General features: G+C 39.2%; 1 protein-coding gene across 2 annotated transcripts in view; it reads right to left on the bottom strand.

Moving 5' to 3' along the window:
• Positions 1-11,981, bottom strand: part of LOC127453093 (protein argonaute-1-like) — a 49,385-nt gene extending 37,404 nt beyond the window's left edge. For both annotated transcript variants that reach the window (XM_051719168.1, XM_051719169.1), the window contains exon 1: positions 11,410-11,981. In XM_051719168.1, coding sequence (XP_051575128.1) covers positions 11,410-11,434 — 25 coding nt within the window. In that variant the 5' untranslated portion in view covers positions 11,435-11,981. The remainder of the gene's footprint in view (positions 1-11,409) is intronic.
• Between the last annotated feature and the right edge of the window lie 3,019 nt (positions 11,982-15,000).

The following is a 15,000-nucleotide window of genomic DNA, read 5'->3' as shown; positions in this document are numbered from 1 at the left end:
GTGTTTTATTTATAATTAAGTACATTTATTGCATGTTATAAAGTTTATAATTATTTTTTGCCTACCAAAATAAATGAAATCCAAAAAAGTAAAGCATGTCAATATGAAATTCATTCTATTTAATGATCAAAATAATCTGGGGAAGGTTATAAGAGTGGGAAATGTTGAAAGAAGAAGACAGAATTGGGGGTTTGAGGGATTATGTGTGAGGAGATATGGTGACAGGAGTGTTTATGGACAAGGGACAAAATGGAAAAGGACCAAAAAGGATGATGACCAAAACGAGAAGGGGGTGAAAGGCCATGGGAGGAAAATAGAAAGTAGGGAGGTGTGACAGAGGTATAGTTAAGAGTGATTTGCAACTCAAAACTATTGCTGCTACTAACAATAATCAAAACAATTATAATAAATGAATAGTCTCAATCTGATTAATTGATTAAATTATGTGAACGGAGCATAAACCAATTTTTATTGTCAGCACTTTGTGGAAAAGCATGTTGTTCCACATTAGGGATGTACATGAATAATCGATTAATCGAGTACTCATTCAGCTTTAAATTTTTGACTAGCAAAAACCTTTGCCATGAAACTGCTTCTCTGACATAAATCTTGCCGTTACAATCTTGCATGATGTTGTTGGTTTGGGATTAGTTGACCCAAAAGTGAAAATTATTTCATTATTTAATGTGATTGTATCGCAAAGGTTGAACTTAAATTGTACATTTCAAGTTATTGATTACTCTTTTTCTTTTATGTGTTAGAGTACTAGGCTACAAAATTACTTGAAATGCTCATCCTTCAAACAATGTGCAAATGAAAGCCTATAAAATGAATATACAGCTCTGGAAAAAATGAAGAGACCACTGCAAAATTAACTTTCTCTCTGGATTTACTATTTATAGGTATGTGTTTGAGTAAAATGAACATTTTTGTTTTATTCTATAAAGTACCGACAACATTTCTCCCAAATTCCAAATAAAAATATTGACATTTAGATCATTTATACTAATTACACAATACTATTGTTTTAACTTAGGAAGAGTTCAGAAATCAGTATTTGCTGGAATAACTCTGATTTTCAATCACAGCTTTCATGCATCTTGGCATGCTCTCTACCAGTCTTTCACATTGCTGTTGGGTGACTTTATGCCACTCCTGGTGCAAAAATTCAAGCATCTCAGCTTTGTTTGGTGGCTTGTGGCCATCCATCTTCCTCTTGATCACATTCCAGAGGTTTTCAATGGGGTTCAGTTCTGGAGATTGGGCTGGTCATGACAGGGTCTTGATCCGGTGGTCCTCCATTCACATCTTGATTGACCTGTCTGTGTGGCATGGAGAATTGTCCTGCTGGAAAAACTAATCCTCAGAGTTGGGGAACATTGTCAGAGCAGAATGAAGCAAGTTTTCTTCCAGGATAACCTTGAATGTGGCTTGATTCATGCGTCCTTCACAAAGACGAATCTGCCCGATTCCAGCCTTGATGAAGCACCCCCAGATCATCACTGATCCTCCACCTGGTCGTCTAATGGTTAGAGGAGACCTGGAGAGGCCTTGAAGCCATAGTGTCTCGAACCCACTGTGAAATTTTGTGAATGATTGGTGATGATCTGGGGGTGCTTCAGCAAGGCTGGAATCGGGCAGATTTATGCCAGGAGTGGCATAAAGTCACCCAACAGCAATGTGAAAGACTGGTAGAGAGCATGCCAAGACGCATGAAAGCTGTGATTGAAAATCAGGATTATTCCAGCAAATACTGATTTCTGAACTCTTCCTAAGTTAAAACATTAGTATTGTGTTGTTTAAAAATGAATATGAACTTGTTTTCTTTGCATTATTCGAGGTCTGAAAACACTGCATCTTTTTTGTTATTTTGACCAGTTGTCATTTTCTGCAAATAAATGCTCTAAATGACAATATTTTTATTTGGAATTTGGGAGAAATGTTGAGAGTACTTTTATAGAATAAAACAAAAATGTTAATTTTACTCAAATACATACCTATAAATAGTAAATCCAGAGAAACTGATCATATTGTAATGGTCCCTTAATTTTTTTCAGAGCTGTATGTATGTACAGTATATACACTATATTGCCAAAAGTATTCGCTCACCCATCCAAATAATTGAATTCAGGTGTTCCAATCACTTCCATGGCCACAGGTGTATAAAATGAAGCACCTAGGCATGCAGACTGCTCTACAAACATTTGTGAAAGAATGGGCCGCTCTCAGGAGCTCAGTGAATTTCAGCGTGGTAATGTGATAGGATGCCACCTGTGCAACAAGTCCAGTCGTGAAATTTCCTCGCTACTAAATATTCCACAGTCAGCTGTCAGTGGTATTATAACAAAGTGGAAGCGATTGGGAATGACAGCAACTCAGCCACGAAGTGGTAGGCCACGTAAAACGACAGAGTGGGGTCAGCGGATGCTGAGGTGCATAGTGCGCAGAGGTCGCCAACTTTCTGCAGAGTCAGTTGCTACAGACCTCCAAAGTTCATGTGGCCTTCAAGAACAGTGCGTAGAGAGCTTCATGGAATGGGTTTCCATGGCCGAGCAGCTGCATCCAAGCCATACATCACCAAGTGCAATGCAAAGCGTCGGATGCAGTGGTGTAAAGCAGGCCGCCACTGGACTCTAGAGCAGTGGAGACGCGTTCTCTGGAGTGACGAATCACGCTTCTCCATCTGGCAATCTGATGGACGAGTCTGGGTTTGGCGGTTGCCAGGAGAACGGTACTTGTCTGACTGCATTGTGCCAACTGTGAAGTTTGGTGGAGGGGGGATTATGGTGTGGGGTTGTTTTTCAGGAGCTGGGCTTGGCCCCTTAGTTCCAGTGAAAGGAACTCTGAATGCTTCAGCATACCAAGAGATTTTGGACAATTCCATGCTCCCAACTTTGTGGGAACAGTTTGGGGATGGCCCCTTCCTGTTCCAACATAACTGCGCACCAGTGCACAAAGCAAGGTCCATAAAGACATGGATGAGCGAGTTTGGTGTGGAAGAACTTGACTGGCCTGCACAGAGTCCTGACCTCAACCCGATAGAGCACCTTTAGGATAAATTAGAGCGAAGACTGCGAGCCAGGCCTTCTCGTCCAACATCAGTGTCTGACCTCACAAATGCGCTTCTGGAAGGATGGTCAAAAATTCCCATAAACACACTCCTAAACCTTGTGGAAAGCCTTCCCAGAAGAGTTGAAGCTGTTATAGCTGCAAAGGGTGGGCCAACGTCATATTAAACCCTATGGATTAAGATGTCACTTAAGTTCATATGCGTCTAAAGGCAGATGAGCGAATACTTTTGGCAATATAGTGTGTGTGTATATATATATATATATATATATATATATATATATATATATATATATATATATATATATACACACACACACATACAGTACTGTGCAAAAGTTTTAGGCACATAAGATGTTTCACAAAAGCATTTGTCTTAAGATGGTTATTTATATCTTCAGCTTTAGTGTGTCAGTAGAAAATATAAATGTTAGACTCCCAAACATTACTCTTGCAAACTGAAAAGATTAGAACAGAAGAACAGGGAGTCCTGCAACAGATATCATGGCCCCCACTGAACATCGAGTCAGTCTGAGATTACATAAAGAGACAGAAGCAACTGAGACAGCCTAAATAGATAGAAGAACTGTGGTGAATTCTCCAAGAAGCTTGGAACATCCTATCTGCCATCAACCAAGAAAAGGTGTACCTAGGAGAATTGGTGCTGTTTTAAAGGCAAAGGTGGACGCACCGAATATTGATTTAGCTTTTTTTATGTTTACTGGACTTTGTGTGACATTAAGTGATAAATGAAAACTATTTACGTCATTATTTTTGAAGACATCCTCACTATGCAACATTTTTCACTGTATATATATATATATATATATATATATATATATATATATATATATATATATATACATACATACACACACACACACACACACACACTGTATATACTGTATATCCACATCATTAATGCAAAGGAGAACATTATAAAAATGTAAATATATAACTCTTCGCTCATTTTTTTTGAAAATTTGTTATTGAAACTTGTAATAAATTAGAGAAGTAAAAAAAATGCAAAATATGGGCCTAAGCATTTTCACTAGCAAACTTTTCTTTTACACGGGGCCTGGGTAGCTCAGTGGTAAAAGACGCTGGCTAACACCCCTGGAGTTCGCTAGCTCGAATCCCAGGGTGTGCCGAGTGACTCCAACCAGGTCTCCTAAGCAACCAAATTGGCCCAGTTGCCAGGGAGAGTAGAGTCACATGGGGTAACCTCCTCGTGGTCGCTATAATGTGGTTCGTTCTCGGTGGGGCGCGTGGTGAGTTGAGCGTGGATGGCGTGAAGCCTCCACACGCGCTATATCTCCGTGGCAACGTGCTCAACAAGCCACGTGATAAGAAGCGCGGGTTGATGGCAAGTTGCGGAGGCAACTGGGATTCGTTCTCCGCCACCCGGATTGAGGCGAATCACTACGCGACCACGAGGACTTAAAACACTGGGAATTGGGCATTCCAAATTGGGTGAAAAAGGGGATAAAATCCAAAACAAAAAAAAAACTTTTCTTTTGTATTTTTTGAAGTTAAAATACTTCCTACTATCCCAGCTGAATTTATATAGAAACTATAAGTATGCCATTTGTAGATGACCCCCAAAAGTGTACACACTTTTTTTTTTTTTTTTTTTTTTGTTTGAGCATCTGAACCAGCCTGACACAGCAACACTGGCTCAACCAGTGGCATGAGTTTGGGCTGGGACTATCTGTTTTCTGACCAGTGAAAGACAGGGAGTGATAAAAAATAAAAAAAACCAATCACTGTTTTAAAGTCATTATTTTGCAATTCCGTTTGGTGCCAGCAGAGGCACAGAAAAAAAAAATACACTTTGTCTTTTGTTTACTTTTGTACGATAAACAATTTAGCTGATTTGTCGGGATGCAACATGACATCCAATGTAAAACCAGTTGTGAACCGCTGCTCTTCACCTCTCTGCCCATGAGGAACACGCCCCTCTATCATAACAAAGACCTCAGCTGCCCTCCTTCCCAAAAAGGGGGAGAGAGACCCCCAAGCTTCACATCACCACACACAAACACGGGGGCCCCAAAACATTCCCAGCCTCACCTTGGCAACAGGAGAGCAACACACATTGTCATGGAAATCAGGGGACCCAGGAATACGTGTTTTTTTTTTGGGAGAGCTGGACCTTGGACTAATTCATCGTATAGTGTCAGCTTGCACCTCAACATTAGACCGAGACAAGGTCATCAATCTTATTCTATAAGGCTCACTTTATAGCTCAGTTATGATTTAAGGACTACAGGCACTCGGGAGAACATCCATCCACTTTTTACGCTGAAGAAATATACGAGGAGACTCTGATAACTCTTGATCGATTGCAAACTCCATTGCTGTGGATGCATGCTCCTACACCAGCGCAAATGCACACGTCATCAAAAAGCCGCAGCAGATGGCAAGAAATGGAGCCAGATTTTAAACAACCAGAAAACAATAAGTGGCTCTCCGTTAGAGGTGGACGATAAAAAGTGAAAGTGCTTTAGAGTATTCAAATCATTTTGTTGGCTATATAAAATTAAGCAACATTGTGATACGTAAATATCGCAATGATTTGAATGAGCTTTTTATTTGGCGAACGTTTCCTAAATATCATGCAAGTAAGCCAGTTTGAAACCCGATCCTTATGTCAAACATCATCAAGTGTAGGGCTGCGTGATATTTCTGAATACTCACAAACTTGCGATGATTTTGCTGATGATATAAAATTAAGCGACATAGTGATACATGAATATTGCAATGATTTTAATGCACTTGTTATTTGGCCAATAAGTTTCCTACAGACCATGTCAGAGGGCTAGTTTCAAAACAGCTCCTGGTGATGAATTTCGTCAAAAGTAAGGCTGGGCGATATATCGGAATACTCACAATATACTTGCGATGATTTTGCTGGCAACATAAAATTAAGCGACATAGTAATTTGTGAATATTGCAATGATTTTAATGAGCTTTTTATCAAGCCAATAAGTTTCAAGCGTATTACAAAGACTGTACCAGTGAGGCCAGTTTCAAACCTTCTCTTTTTGTGCTGAATATCGTCAAAAGTAGAGCTGGGCAGTATATCGGTATACATAATATAAATGCAATGATTTTGCTAGCGATGTAAAATAAAGCAAAATCGGGATTCCTGAATATCACAATGATTTTAATGCATTTTTTATTTCACCAAGAAGTTTCATAAAGACTGTACCAGTAAGGTCAATTTCTAACCTTCTCTTTGAGGAGAACTTCGTCAAAAGTAGGGCTGGGAGCTATTTCGGAATACTGAAAATATACTTTTTATGACTTTACTTACAATATAAAATTAAGCAGCATTGTGATTCATGTGACTTTAATACATTTTATTTGGCCATTAGATTTCCTAAAGACCATGCAAGTAACAGGGGGCCTGTTACTAGCGAACCCCTGGAGTTCGCTAGTTCACTAGTTCGAATCCCAGGGCGTGCTGAGTGACTCCAGCCAGGTCTCCTAAGCCCGGTTGCTAGGGAGGGCAGAGTCACATGGGGTAACCTCCTCGTGATCGCTACAATGTGGTTCGTTCTCGGTGGGGCGCGTGATGAGTTGAGCGTGGATGCCACGGTGGGTGGCGTGAAGCCTCCACACGCGCTATGTCTCCGTGGCAATGTGCTCAAGCCACGTGATAAAATGCGCGGGTTGACGATCTCAGACGCGGAGGCAAATGGGATTCGTCCTCCGCCACCCGGACTGAGGCGAATCACTACGTGACCACGAGGACTTAAAAGCACATTGGGAATTGGCCATTCCAAATTGGGAGAAAAAGGGGAAAAATCCAAGTAGGCTAGTTTCAAACCCGATCCTTGTGCCAGATATAATCAAGTGTAGGGGCAGGGGCGGACTGGGAAGAAAATTCGGCCCGGGATTTTACATCGAAACTGCTGTCCTTTTCCGCATATCGCTGCCCCCTTCTGCATATCGCGGCGCCATTTTGTGGCACGTTCTGCATAACGCGGCGGCCCATGTGGCCCATTTCATGGCCGGCCCACCGGGAAAAGTTCCGGTTCTCCCAATGGCCAGTCCGCCACTGTGTAGGGGTGGGCGATTCATCAGAATACTTCCAATATGCTTGCTGTGATTTTGCTGACAATATAAAACTAAGCAACATTGAAATTCGTGAATATTGCAGTGATTTTAATGCACTTTATATATGGCTAGTAATAATACTAAAGACCGGGCCAGTAGTCCAGTTTCAAACCCACTCTTTCATTGCCAATATTGTCACAAGTAGTGCTGGGCGATATATTGGAATATTGACAATATATTTATGATTTTTGCTGGTGATTTAAAATTAAGCATCATTCTGAAAATAAGGATGAATTCAATGGACTTTTTGGGCCATTAAGTTTCATAAACTGTGTCATTAGGCTAGTATTGCGATTATTCCTTGATTTGCACCTTGTATGAAAAAGCGTTAAAGGTGCACGAAGTAAGATTTAAGCTGGCTCTTACTTGTCCTGTTGGTCCAAGAAATACTTGTGGTTTTGGACACTATACTGACACCTATCGTCCTGGCTACTGGACGTTTGTTAAACAAATAATGCCAAATACAGAAATTTGTTTTGTTACTTTAAGTCTGTGTTTTTATCCATCTCATAAAACACACATCCCTATAATGGAAATTTTTGATTCCAATATAAAATAATTTGACTGTGATTGTGCAGCGGTGGCTCGCAAGCTCTCTGCCCCGTCAAAACACCACCTTGTGCTCGCACTGCGTTCCATATCGCACTGCTTATCCATGAGAGCTGCAGGTCTTAGCGGTTTGTTTCATGACTCCTGCAGGGACCTCTTTTTTGGACATTTTATCTGTCCACTTGCACTCATTCTGTTCGGACTGTCTGGTGGATTACATTCCTCTTTATCAATACCATACCATCAGTCTGGACTATACTGTTGACTCGGGCTCCGTTGCAAGTATATTGTGTATGTTGTTTTATTTTTTGGTTTACTTGTTTTGTTTACATGTACTTTTATGCTTGAGCCTTGGCTGAATACGCTACATAAAGTAAACATGTTATTATTATTAGTTATTATTAGTTGTAGTAACTCTGTCAATTGCATGACACAGATTGTCATGTGCTGTCAACATGGCAGTGCCCATGAAGGTGCAATGCACTCCATGTCAAATTAAACAGCTTTTATTAGGTTTATGATATGACTGGAGTCTTCATCTATTGTGAGTATACATCATTTTCAACATATTTCTAAAAAATACTATTTATGTCCATGCACCTTTAAAATAGTATCCCTCATCTAATATGTAAGTGGTCTTGGACTTACACTGATACCTAGTGGTGTGGATGCTGCATCATTCAAATGCAACCGTTTTTTTATTACCAATGCCAATGTAGAAATTCACAGTTCACAGACAGCAATGATTAATTTAATTCATGAGTGAAAGTGTTCACTAACAGGGCTGTTACTGAGATTAAGCAAGCAGTATTCAGCTGGTCATGTGACACAAACATGGCTGCCCCCATGAGGGGACCCTCTCCATGTAGAATAAAACATATTTTATAAGGTTACTGATATGGCTGGGGTCTATGTGAGTTTGAGTTTTTAGGTTTTAAAATGGCTATTAATTTCTTTGAGTGAACCTTTTTTAATGAAGAAAAAAAATACCACCCCTGGAGTCACGAGTTTGAATCCAGGGCATGCGGAGTGACTCCAGCCAGGTCTCCTAAGCGACCAAATTGGCCCACTTGCTAGGGAGGGTAGAGTCGCATGAGGTAACCTCCTCGTGGTCGCTATAATGTGGTTCGCTCTCGGTGGGGCGCGTTGTGAGTTATGCGTGAATGCCACGGAGAATAGCGTGAAGCCTCCACATGCACTATGTCTCCGCAGTAACGCTCTCAACAAGCCACGTGATAAGATGTGCGGGTTGGCGGTCTTAGCCGCGGAGGCAACTGAGATTCGTCCTCCGCCACCCAGATTGAGGCGAGTCACTACACCACCACGAGGACTTACAGGGCATTGGGAATTGGGCATTCCAAATTGGGGAGAAAAAAAAATGAAGAAAAATACTGAATGCACCTTTAAACTATGGAAGCAAAAAACAAAATAATAGCAAGTATGTGTGAGACATTATCTCATCTTGCTCTAATCTCTGAAGAAATTAAAAGTGGGCAGAACTAGGAACAGAACCAACATGTTGGCATATTGCTAACTAGACAAGTGCTGGTTTGGATGTCCAGAAGTCCTGCTGTTGAGGACCCAAGAGTATAATGCACAGAAGTGTGCAAGATCCACAGAGACGCCACCTGGGCAGTGCACACAGCATGTGACATGTCCCTGGTCGCTCATTAATAAGGCCAGCCTTGGTTGTGAGGAAAAGAACAACATCAAGAGAGAAGTTTGAATACTTCAATACTAGTGATCGCATTCGCAGGATGTGTTTCATTAACCATAGTGAAAGCTAAAGCGTAGAAGTGAACAATTTCTGCCACACTAGCGTTACCAAACAAAACTGTGAAAATAGTATTTGTTTTCAAACACTTTTCTCAAACTCTACCCTGTCTGCCATTAGTCAGTTAGAACAGATAGTCCCGCCCCAAACTCAGTCAATGTCAGGCTGGTCGGGATGCTTAAAAAAACAGAGCAATGTTTTGAAGATGCTACAGAGTGAGAGTGTTAACACTTTCAGGGAAATTAACCTACAAATGGCTACTTATAGATGTCTCTGCATATTCAGCTGGGATACGAGAAAGTGTTTAAACATTAAAAAACATTTCAGCTTTAGTGACAGCTATTAAGAGCTAACTGAAAAAAAAATAATAATAATTTCAAATGAACCTTTAAAAAGTTAATTCCTTCATGCTTTTGGGTTCTGATGCAAGTCTGACAGCTTGTAAACACTTTAAAATAAACAACAATGAAATGGATCATCAAAACATCACTTGTGTTTACTCCGGGGTTCACACACCTTTTCAGGGTTCCCACTCTTTTCAAGGCACAATTTTCCAGGACATTTTATGTGCCCAACAAGTTAAATATTTAAGCAAAAACACATGCGTCTATTTAATTTGAGCTTTTATTTGAGAGTTTCTGTGTGTTTTTGACGGTAGTCTCTCACCTCAACATAGGCAGTTTGCTACATGGCCCATTGTGATTATTAATCCCAGTACATCTGTGATTTAATTCAGTAAACACATAGTCTGTATGTGCTGTGCACTTCAGAGTGCTCTGCTCACTGTCAACTCACACACACAACAGCACGCGTGATGATCATGATGAGGTGTTTTCAGTGTATGAGCACCCAGCTTCACACATTCATTTTTTCATTTTTATTTATTTAATTAAATCACATACTTCTGGAGTTTAAGATGCATTTGTATGCATATGCATTTCTACTATGCTAATCAAGGTGGGATTAGCAATATTGGACTGAGCCACATTTTACCAGGATCAATAAAGACCCCTGGGGTCACTTTCGTCTGCTGCACCCCGGCCAGCTGTGCCTCCTGAAAGTGGGATTTACCCTCTTGTCTTCCCACAACCCCTGACCTGGGACAATCTCACCGCTTCTGTGCAACACTTCAACCATTTTGCATTAATATATGGTAATAGAAAAGTAAAACAAATGGGGTATTTCTTCAATTAAGGGCAGTTTTGACTACATGATATGTTGAAAAATTAAACTTCTTTAAACTCAGTTTCATCTATGTTCAAACATGTATCACATGTTGTGGAATAAAGATCTGATCATGGCCTTGATCAACCTTCTAAAGTGGACTTTTGATATTGTCTGAGATAGTAATGACATGTTTCATAAAAATAAAAAAATAGGATAAGCCTTGGAAACACAACAACAGGATAGCAAGCGGTTGATAAACGTTTAATTGCTTTTGAATTCTTAAGTACTAAATGTACTTATTCTTTTAAACACTTCATACATTTATTACAAAAGGCAAGTTATAAAGTCTAGATAAGAGACAAGCACAAATTAGTGAAATTCTAGCAAATTTAACAGTTAAAAATGATGGGAAAGTATTTAAAAATGCCATTACAATATATGTTTTGAAAACTGTTTAATATTTGTTTTGTAAATGTTTTTTTTTAAATCTTTAAAATCGTTTTAGAGGACAGAAAAGTTGCCCTGAGTGACAAATCAGCCATATATCAGCATACAATGTTTCAATGTATCATTACAGAATAATAAAATGTTTCATTTCAACATTATGGGGAAACATTGTATCGTTCTAAAATGAAACATATAAACATTTCACATGCTTCCCTTACAAAAACAGCAAGCTTTTGATACGAAATCACAGCAAAACAAATGAAAAGATCAAAACCCACCAGCGCTTGATGGTCCCGGCTCCATCCCATCCACTTAGCCGCAAAGGGTTCACCACAGCCCGAACGCTCAGTCGCCACGGCGCCCTGGTCCTGCGGGCTGGAAGCGTCCCCGATTTCCAGCCTCCTTCCCTGGGCGTGCGGGATCTTGTCCGCCGCCCTTGCTGGAAGCCCCCAGACCCGCAGGAACTGTAGAGGGACAAAAGCTCCTCGGTTCCGATTCGTAAGGCGACCTGCGATGACCCCCTTCCTCCGGGCACCTTCCAAGCTTGGATGGCCTGCGTCAGTGTGATTTTTTTGAGGCGTGGATTGGGCTGCTCCGTGGCGGTGTGTTGTGCTTTCTGCTTACCTATCAAGCAGGATTCTCCAGCGGAAGAAAAACGGTCGACCCGTCCGTCACCCCCTAAAAACCAAGAGCCCTGCTTCTTCTTCTCCGCCTCCCACTGATGAAATTCTTGACCGGTGGTGGTCTGTTTTGGGTTCGCCCTCTAATGGGCACTTGGAAGTCTAAATCCTACTGTAGCGTGCTGCTTATTGAATCAAAGTCTGTCTAGCAAGTCAGTCCACTGTCGGTCATCTTTGGAACGCTCTCGGGACGCTATTTCCAGTCATGCCAGTGCAGCTCCTATCTACTTGAATGGGGAAAGACCAAAATCTCAAAAACGGTCGGTCAAGATTACGATCAAAGAATATATTTCAAATCAGCAATAAGATCTGATAATATTGGAAATAAAAATTGACCTCATATTACGCTAAAACACGAAATTTTCCTGGCTTGTATAGCTAATGCACATGCGCGTTAGCGAGTTGATTGACAGGCGATGTCTGTATCTAAAAGGCGATTGGCTCTTTTACCTGTAAGGCAGGACTTCCTTTCTACATCCGTTGACCGTTGGGCGCTAGAGCTTCTTGGCTGGGCGTTCCAATTTCTCCCATTCATTTTAACAGAAGTGGCTCGTCTCTGTTAAATAATCTCTGACTGAATACAAAACAGTATACTGCATACTACTGGTTTTTTTTTTTTTTTTTTTTTTTAGTCTTGCCAAAGTATCTTTAATGGGGAAAAAACGAAATCTTCAAAACTGTTGGCCAAGATTACATACAATAATACATTTTAAATTAGGAATAAAATCAGTTCAGATTTATATATAGCCTACTGTTATTCTACAAACTTTGTTTAGGGTTTTTTCTTCTTCAAAATATCTAAACGAAGACCTACATTTCTGACTGTAACTCCTCTTACAGTTTTCAAGCTACATCCACCAAACTTGGCACATAGCTTCAGACTCTTCTGAAGTAGTGTGCTGTGTCTTTTCTAACTAATCAGACTTACAGTTTTCACACAGCAGATGATCAAAAATGGGAAAAATCTTATAGAATTACTTAATTACGGAATTTTCAAATGGGCCAACTGAATGTTTGTCAAATTCCAACTTTCAAAAATTCAAATGTAAACAAACACCCCCACCTCTCTCTCTCTCTCTCTCTCTCTCTCTCTCTCTCTCTCTCTCTGTCTTTATGTATGTCTGTCTATCTGTCTATCTATCTGATGGTTTATCTCAGGGTTTTTCCAACTTTTTGATGCCAAAGACCCCTAATAAGATGATCCTCTTGTGAGGGACCCCCTTCCTAAAATATAAAGGCAGCTGTATATTTTTGTTTATAAAGACACTTTGTACTGTGTGAAAAGAAGAGTAAATGTGATCTAATAAAGGCTGAATGTTACAAACTAAATAATCGCCTTTTATATAATCATTTTACTAAAGCAAAAAAATTGTAAAATATTAATAAACACAAATTAGCTTTTTTAAATACCCATTATTAATGTTAGATGAAAAGAAAGAGGGAGACAAAATCTGTGCCCACACCTCTTTAGCATTCCTCAACCTTTCTCTTATGAATAATGTAACCACAAATGGCAAAATTGCCAATATATACACATATATTGGCAATTTTACAGAAATCATATTTTTATGATTATTTCATATCTATATATAAGTTTACTATCACAGGATATCTGTTTCTTTGTTTATGACAACACAAATGAGTTTCATATTCATACAAATGACTACTATATCGCGTTGTGACATGATAAATTAACAGTTTTTCATATGCGTGTACACGTACATATTATATATGTTATTTGCCACCCAAGGTGGCTCTGATGTTTCAATGACTGATTTGATAGACATTTGATTTGATATTGCTATCTGACAAAGAAGCAACATGGAAGTAAACTATAGCAACTACAACACATGAACAGTATGATTTGGCTATTGTTTTGCATAGAACTGTGTTGCAGCTTAAAGGGATAGTTCACCCAAAAATGAAAAGTCTCTCATCACTCACCCTCATGCCATCCCAGATATGTATGATATTCTTTCTTCAGCAGAACACAATTGAAGATTTTTAGAAGAATATCTCAGCTCTGTAGGTCCATACAATGCAAGTGAATGGTAGCCAGAACTTTGAATCTCCAAAAAGCACATAAAGGCAGCATAAAAGTAATCCATACGACTCTAGTGGTTTAATTAATGTGTTCTGAAGCAAAACGCTAGGCGTGTGTAAGAAATAGATCAATGTTTTAAACTTTGTTTTACTAAAAATGTTCGCTTCAAGCCAGCTGTGGTATGCACATGAGGGTGGAGTTCAAACTGCCTCTCACGAGACATAAGCGCTTTGGCATGTCAATATCGTCGGATCCCTCGGCTGGTCTGAAATCTGCAGGTGAAAAATGTTCCCTGCAAACCCTCAATATTTTGAGTGACTCAATGGGTGTTTTGATATCCCAGTGAACAGTGAGTAGCCATAGCTTCAGTCGCTCAGGATCATTGATACAGAATCTGTAAAAATTGTGTCTTTCCTCTTGCGATGATGCCCGCAGATGTAATCTGACATTTTCCGGTAGGTTTAACTATTATGTACTCTGGTTTTGTTAGACAACTACAACTGTAGCTGTTTTTATTTTTTTTATTATTTTTTTATTCAGCATTTGAATATGACATCTTCTCAGCTCCAGTGAGATTATGGAATATTAATTATAAAGTGTCTACAGTGTCTATACTACAATATTTGGTCTTTAGAAATAAACAATGACTTTCTTGGGTGACCTTAAATCAAGAGCTAGATGTCAGTCATAATCTAAATATAATCCACCTTTGCCACTCTTTAAAATTAAAAACAGGAGTGCTTATTTTTTTGTTACATAGAATAAACATTGCCTATTGTAATGTAGAGCTTTCCAAACTGGGTGTTCCCAGACTTTTATATCCTAAAATAAAAAATAAAACATATATTCAAATATAAAAAAATACTAATTACATCTTAATACTATGATAATCTAAACAGAGAAAAAAAAGAAGAAAAAAAAAAACATAAACAGCATTCCACAAAATAAATACAATAGATGTAATTTGTTTAATTTTTATTTTATTTTATTTTTTTTACTTTTTTTATTTTTTATTGTATGTCTGGAAAAAACAAAATATGTACATTGCTTAAGAATATTACAAACATTTAAGTTTTATTACAAACATTAATATCTGTATGCAAGATGTGAACATTGTTTAGTCTCCCCCATGATGTTAACTGTAT

This window comes from Myxocyprinus asiaticus, chromosome 15 (assembly GCF_019703515.2).
Source record: "Myxocyprinus asiaticus isolate MX2 ecotype Aquarium Trade chromosome 15, UBuf_Myxa_2, whole genome shotgun sequence".
Lineage (NCBI taxonomy): Eukaryota > Metazoa > Chordata > Actinopteri > Cypriniformes > Catostomidae > Myxocyprinus > Myxocyprinus asiaticus.
This window is presented reverse-complemented; position numbering and strand designations above follow the sequence as displayed.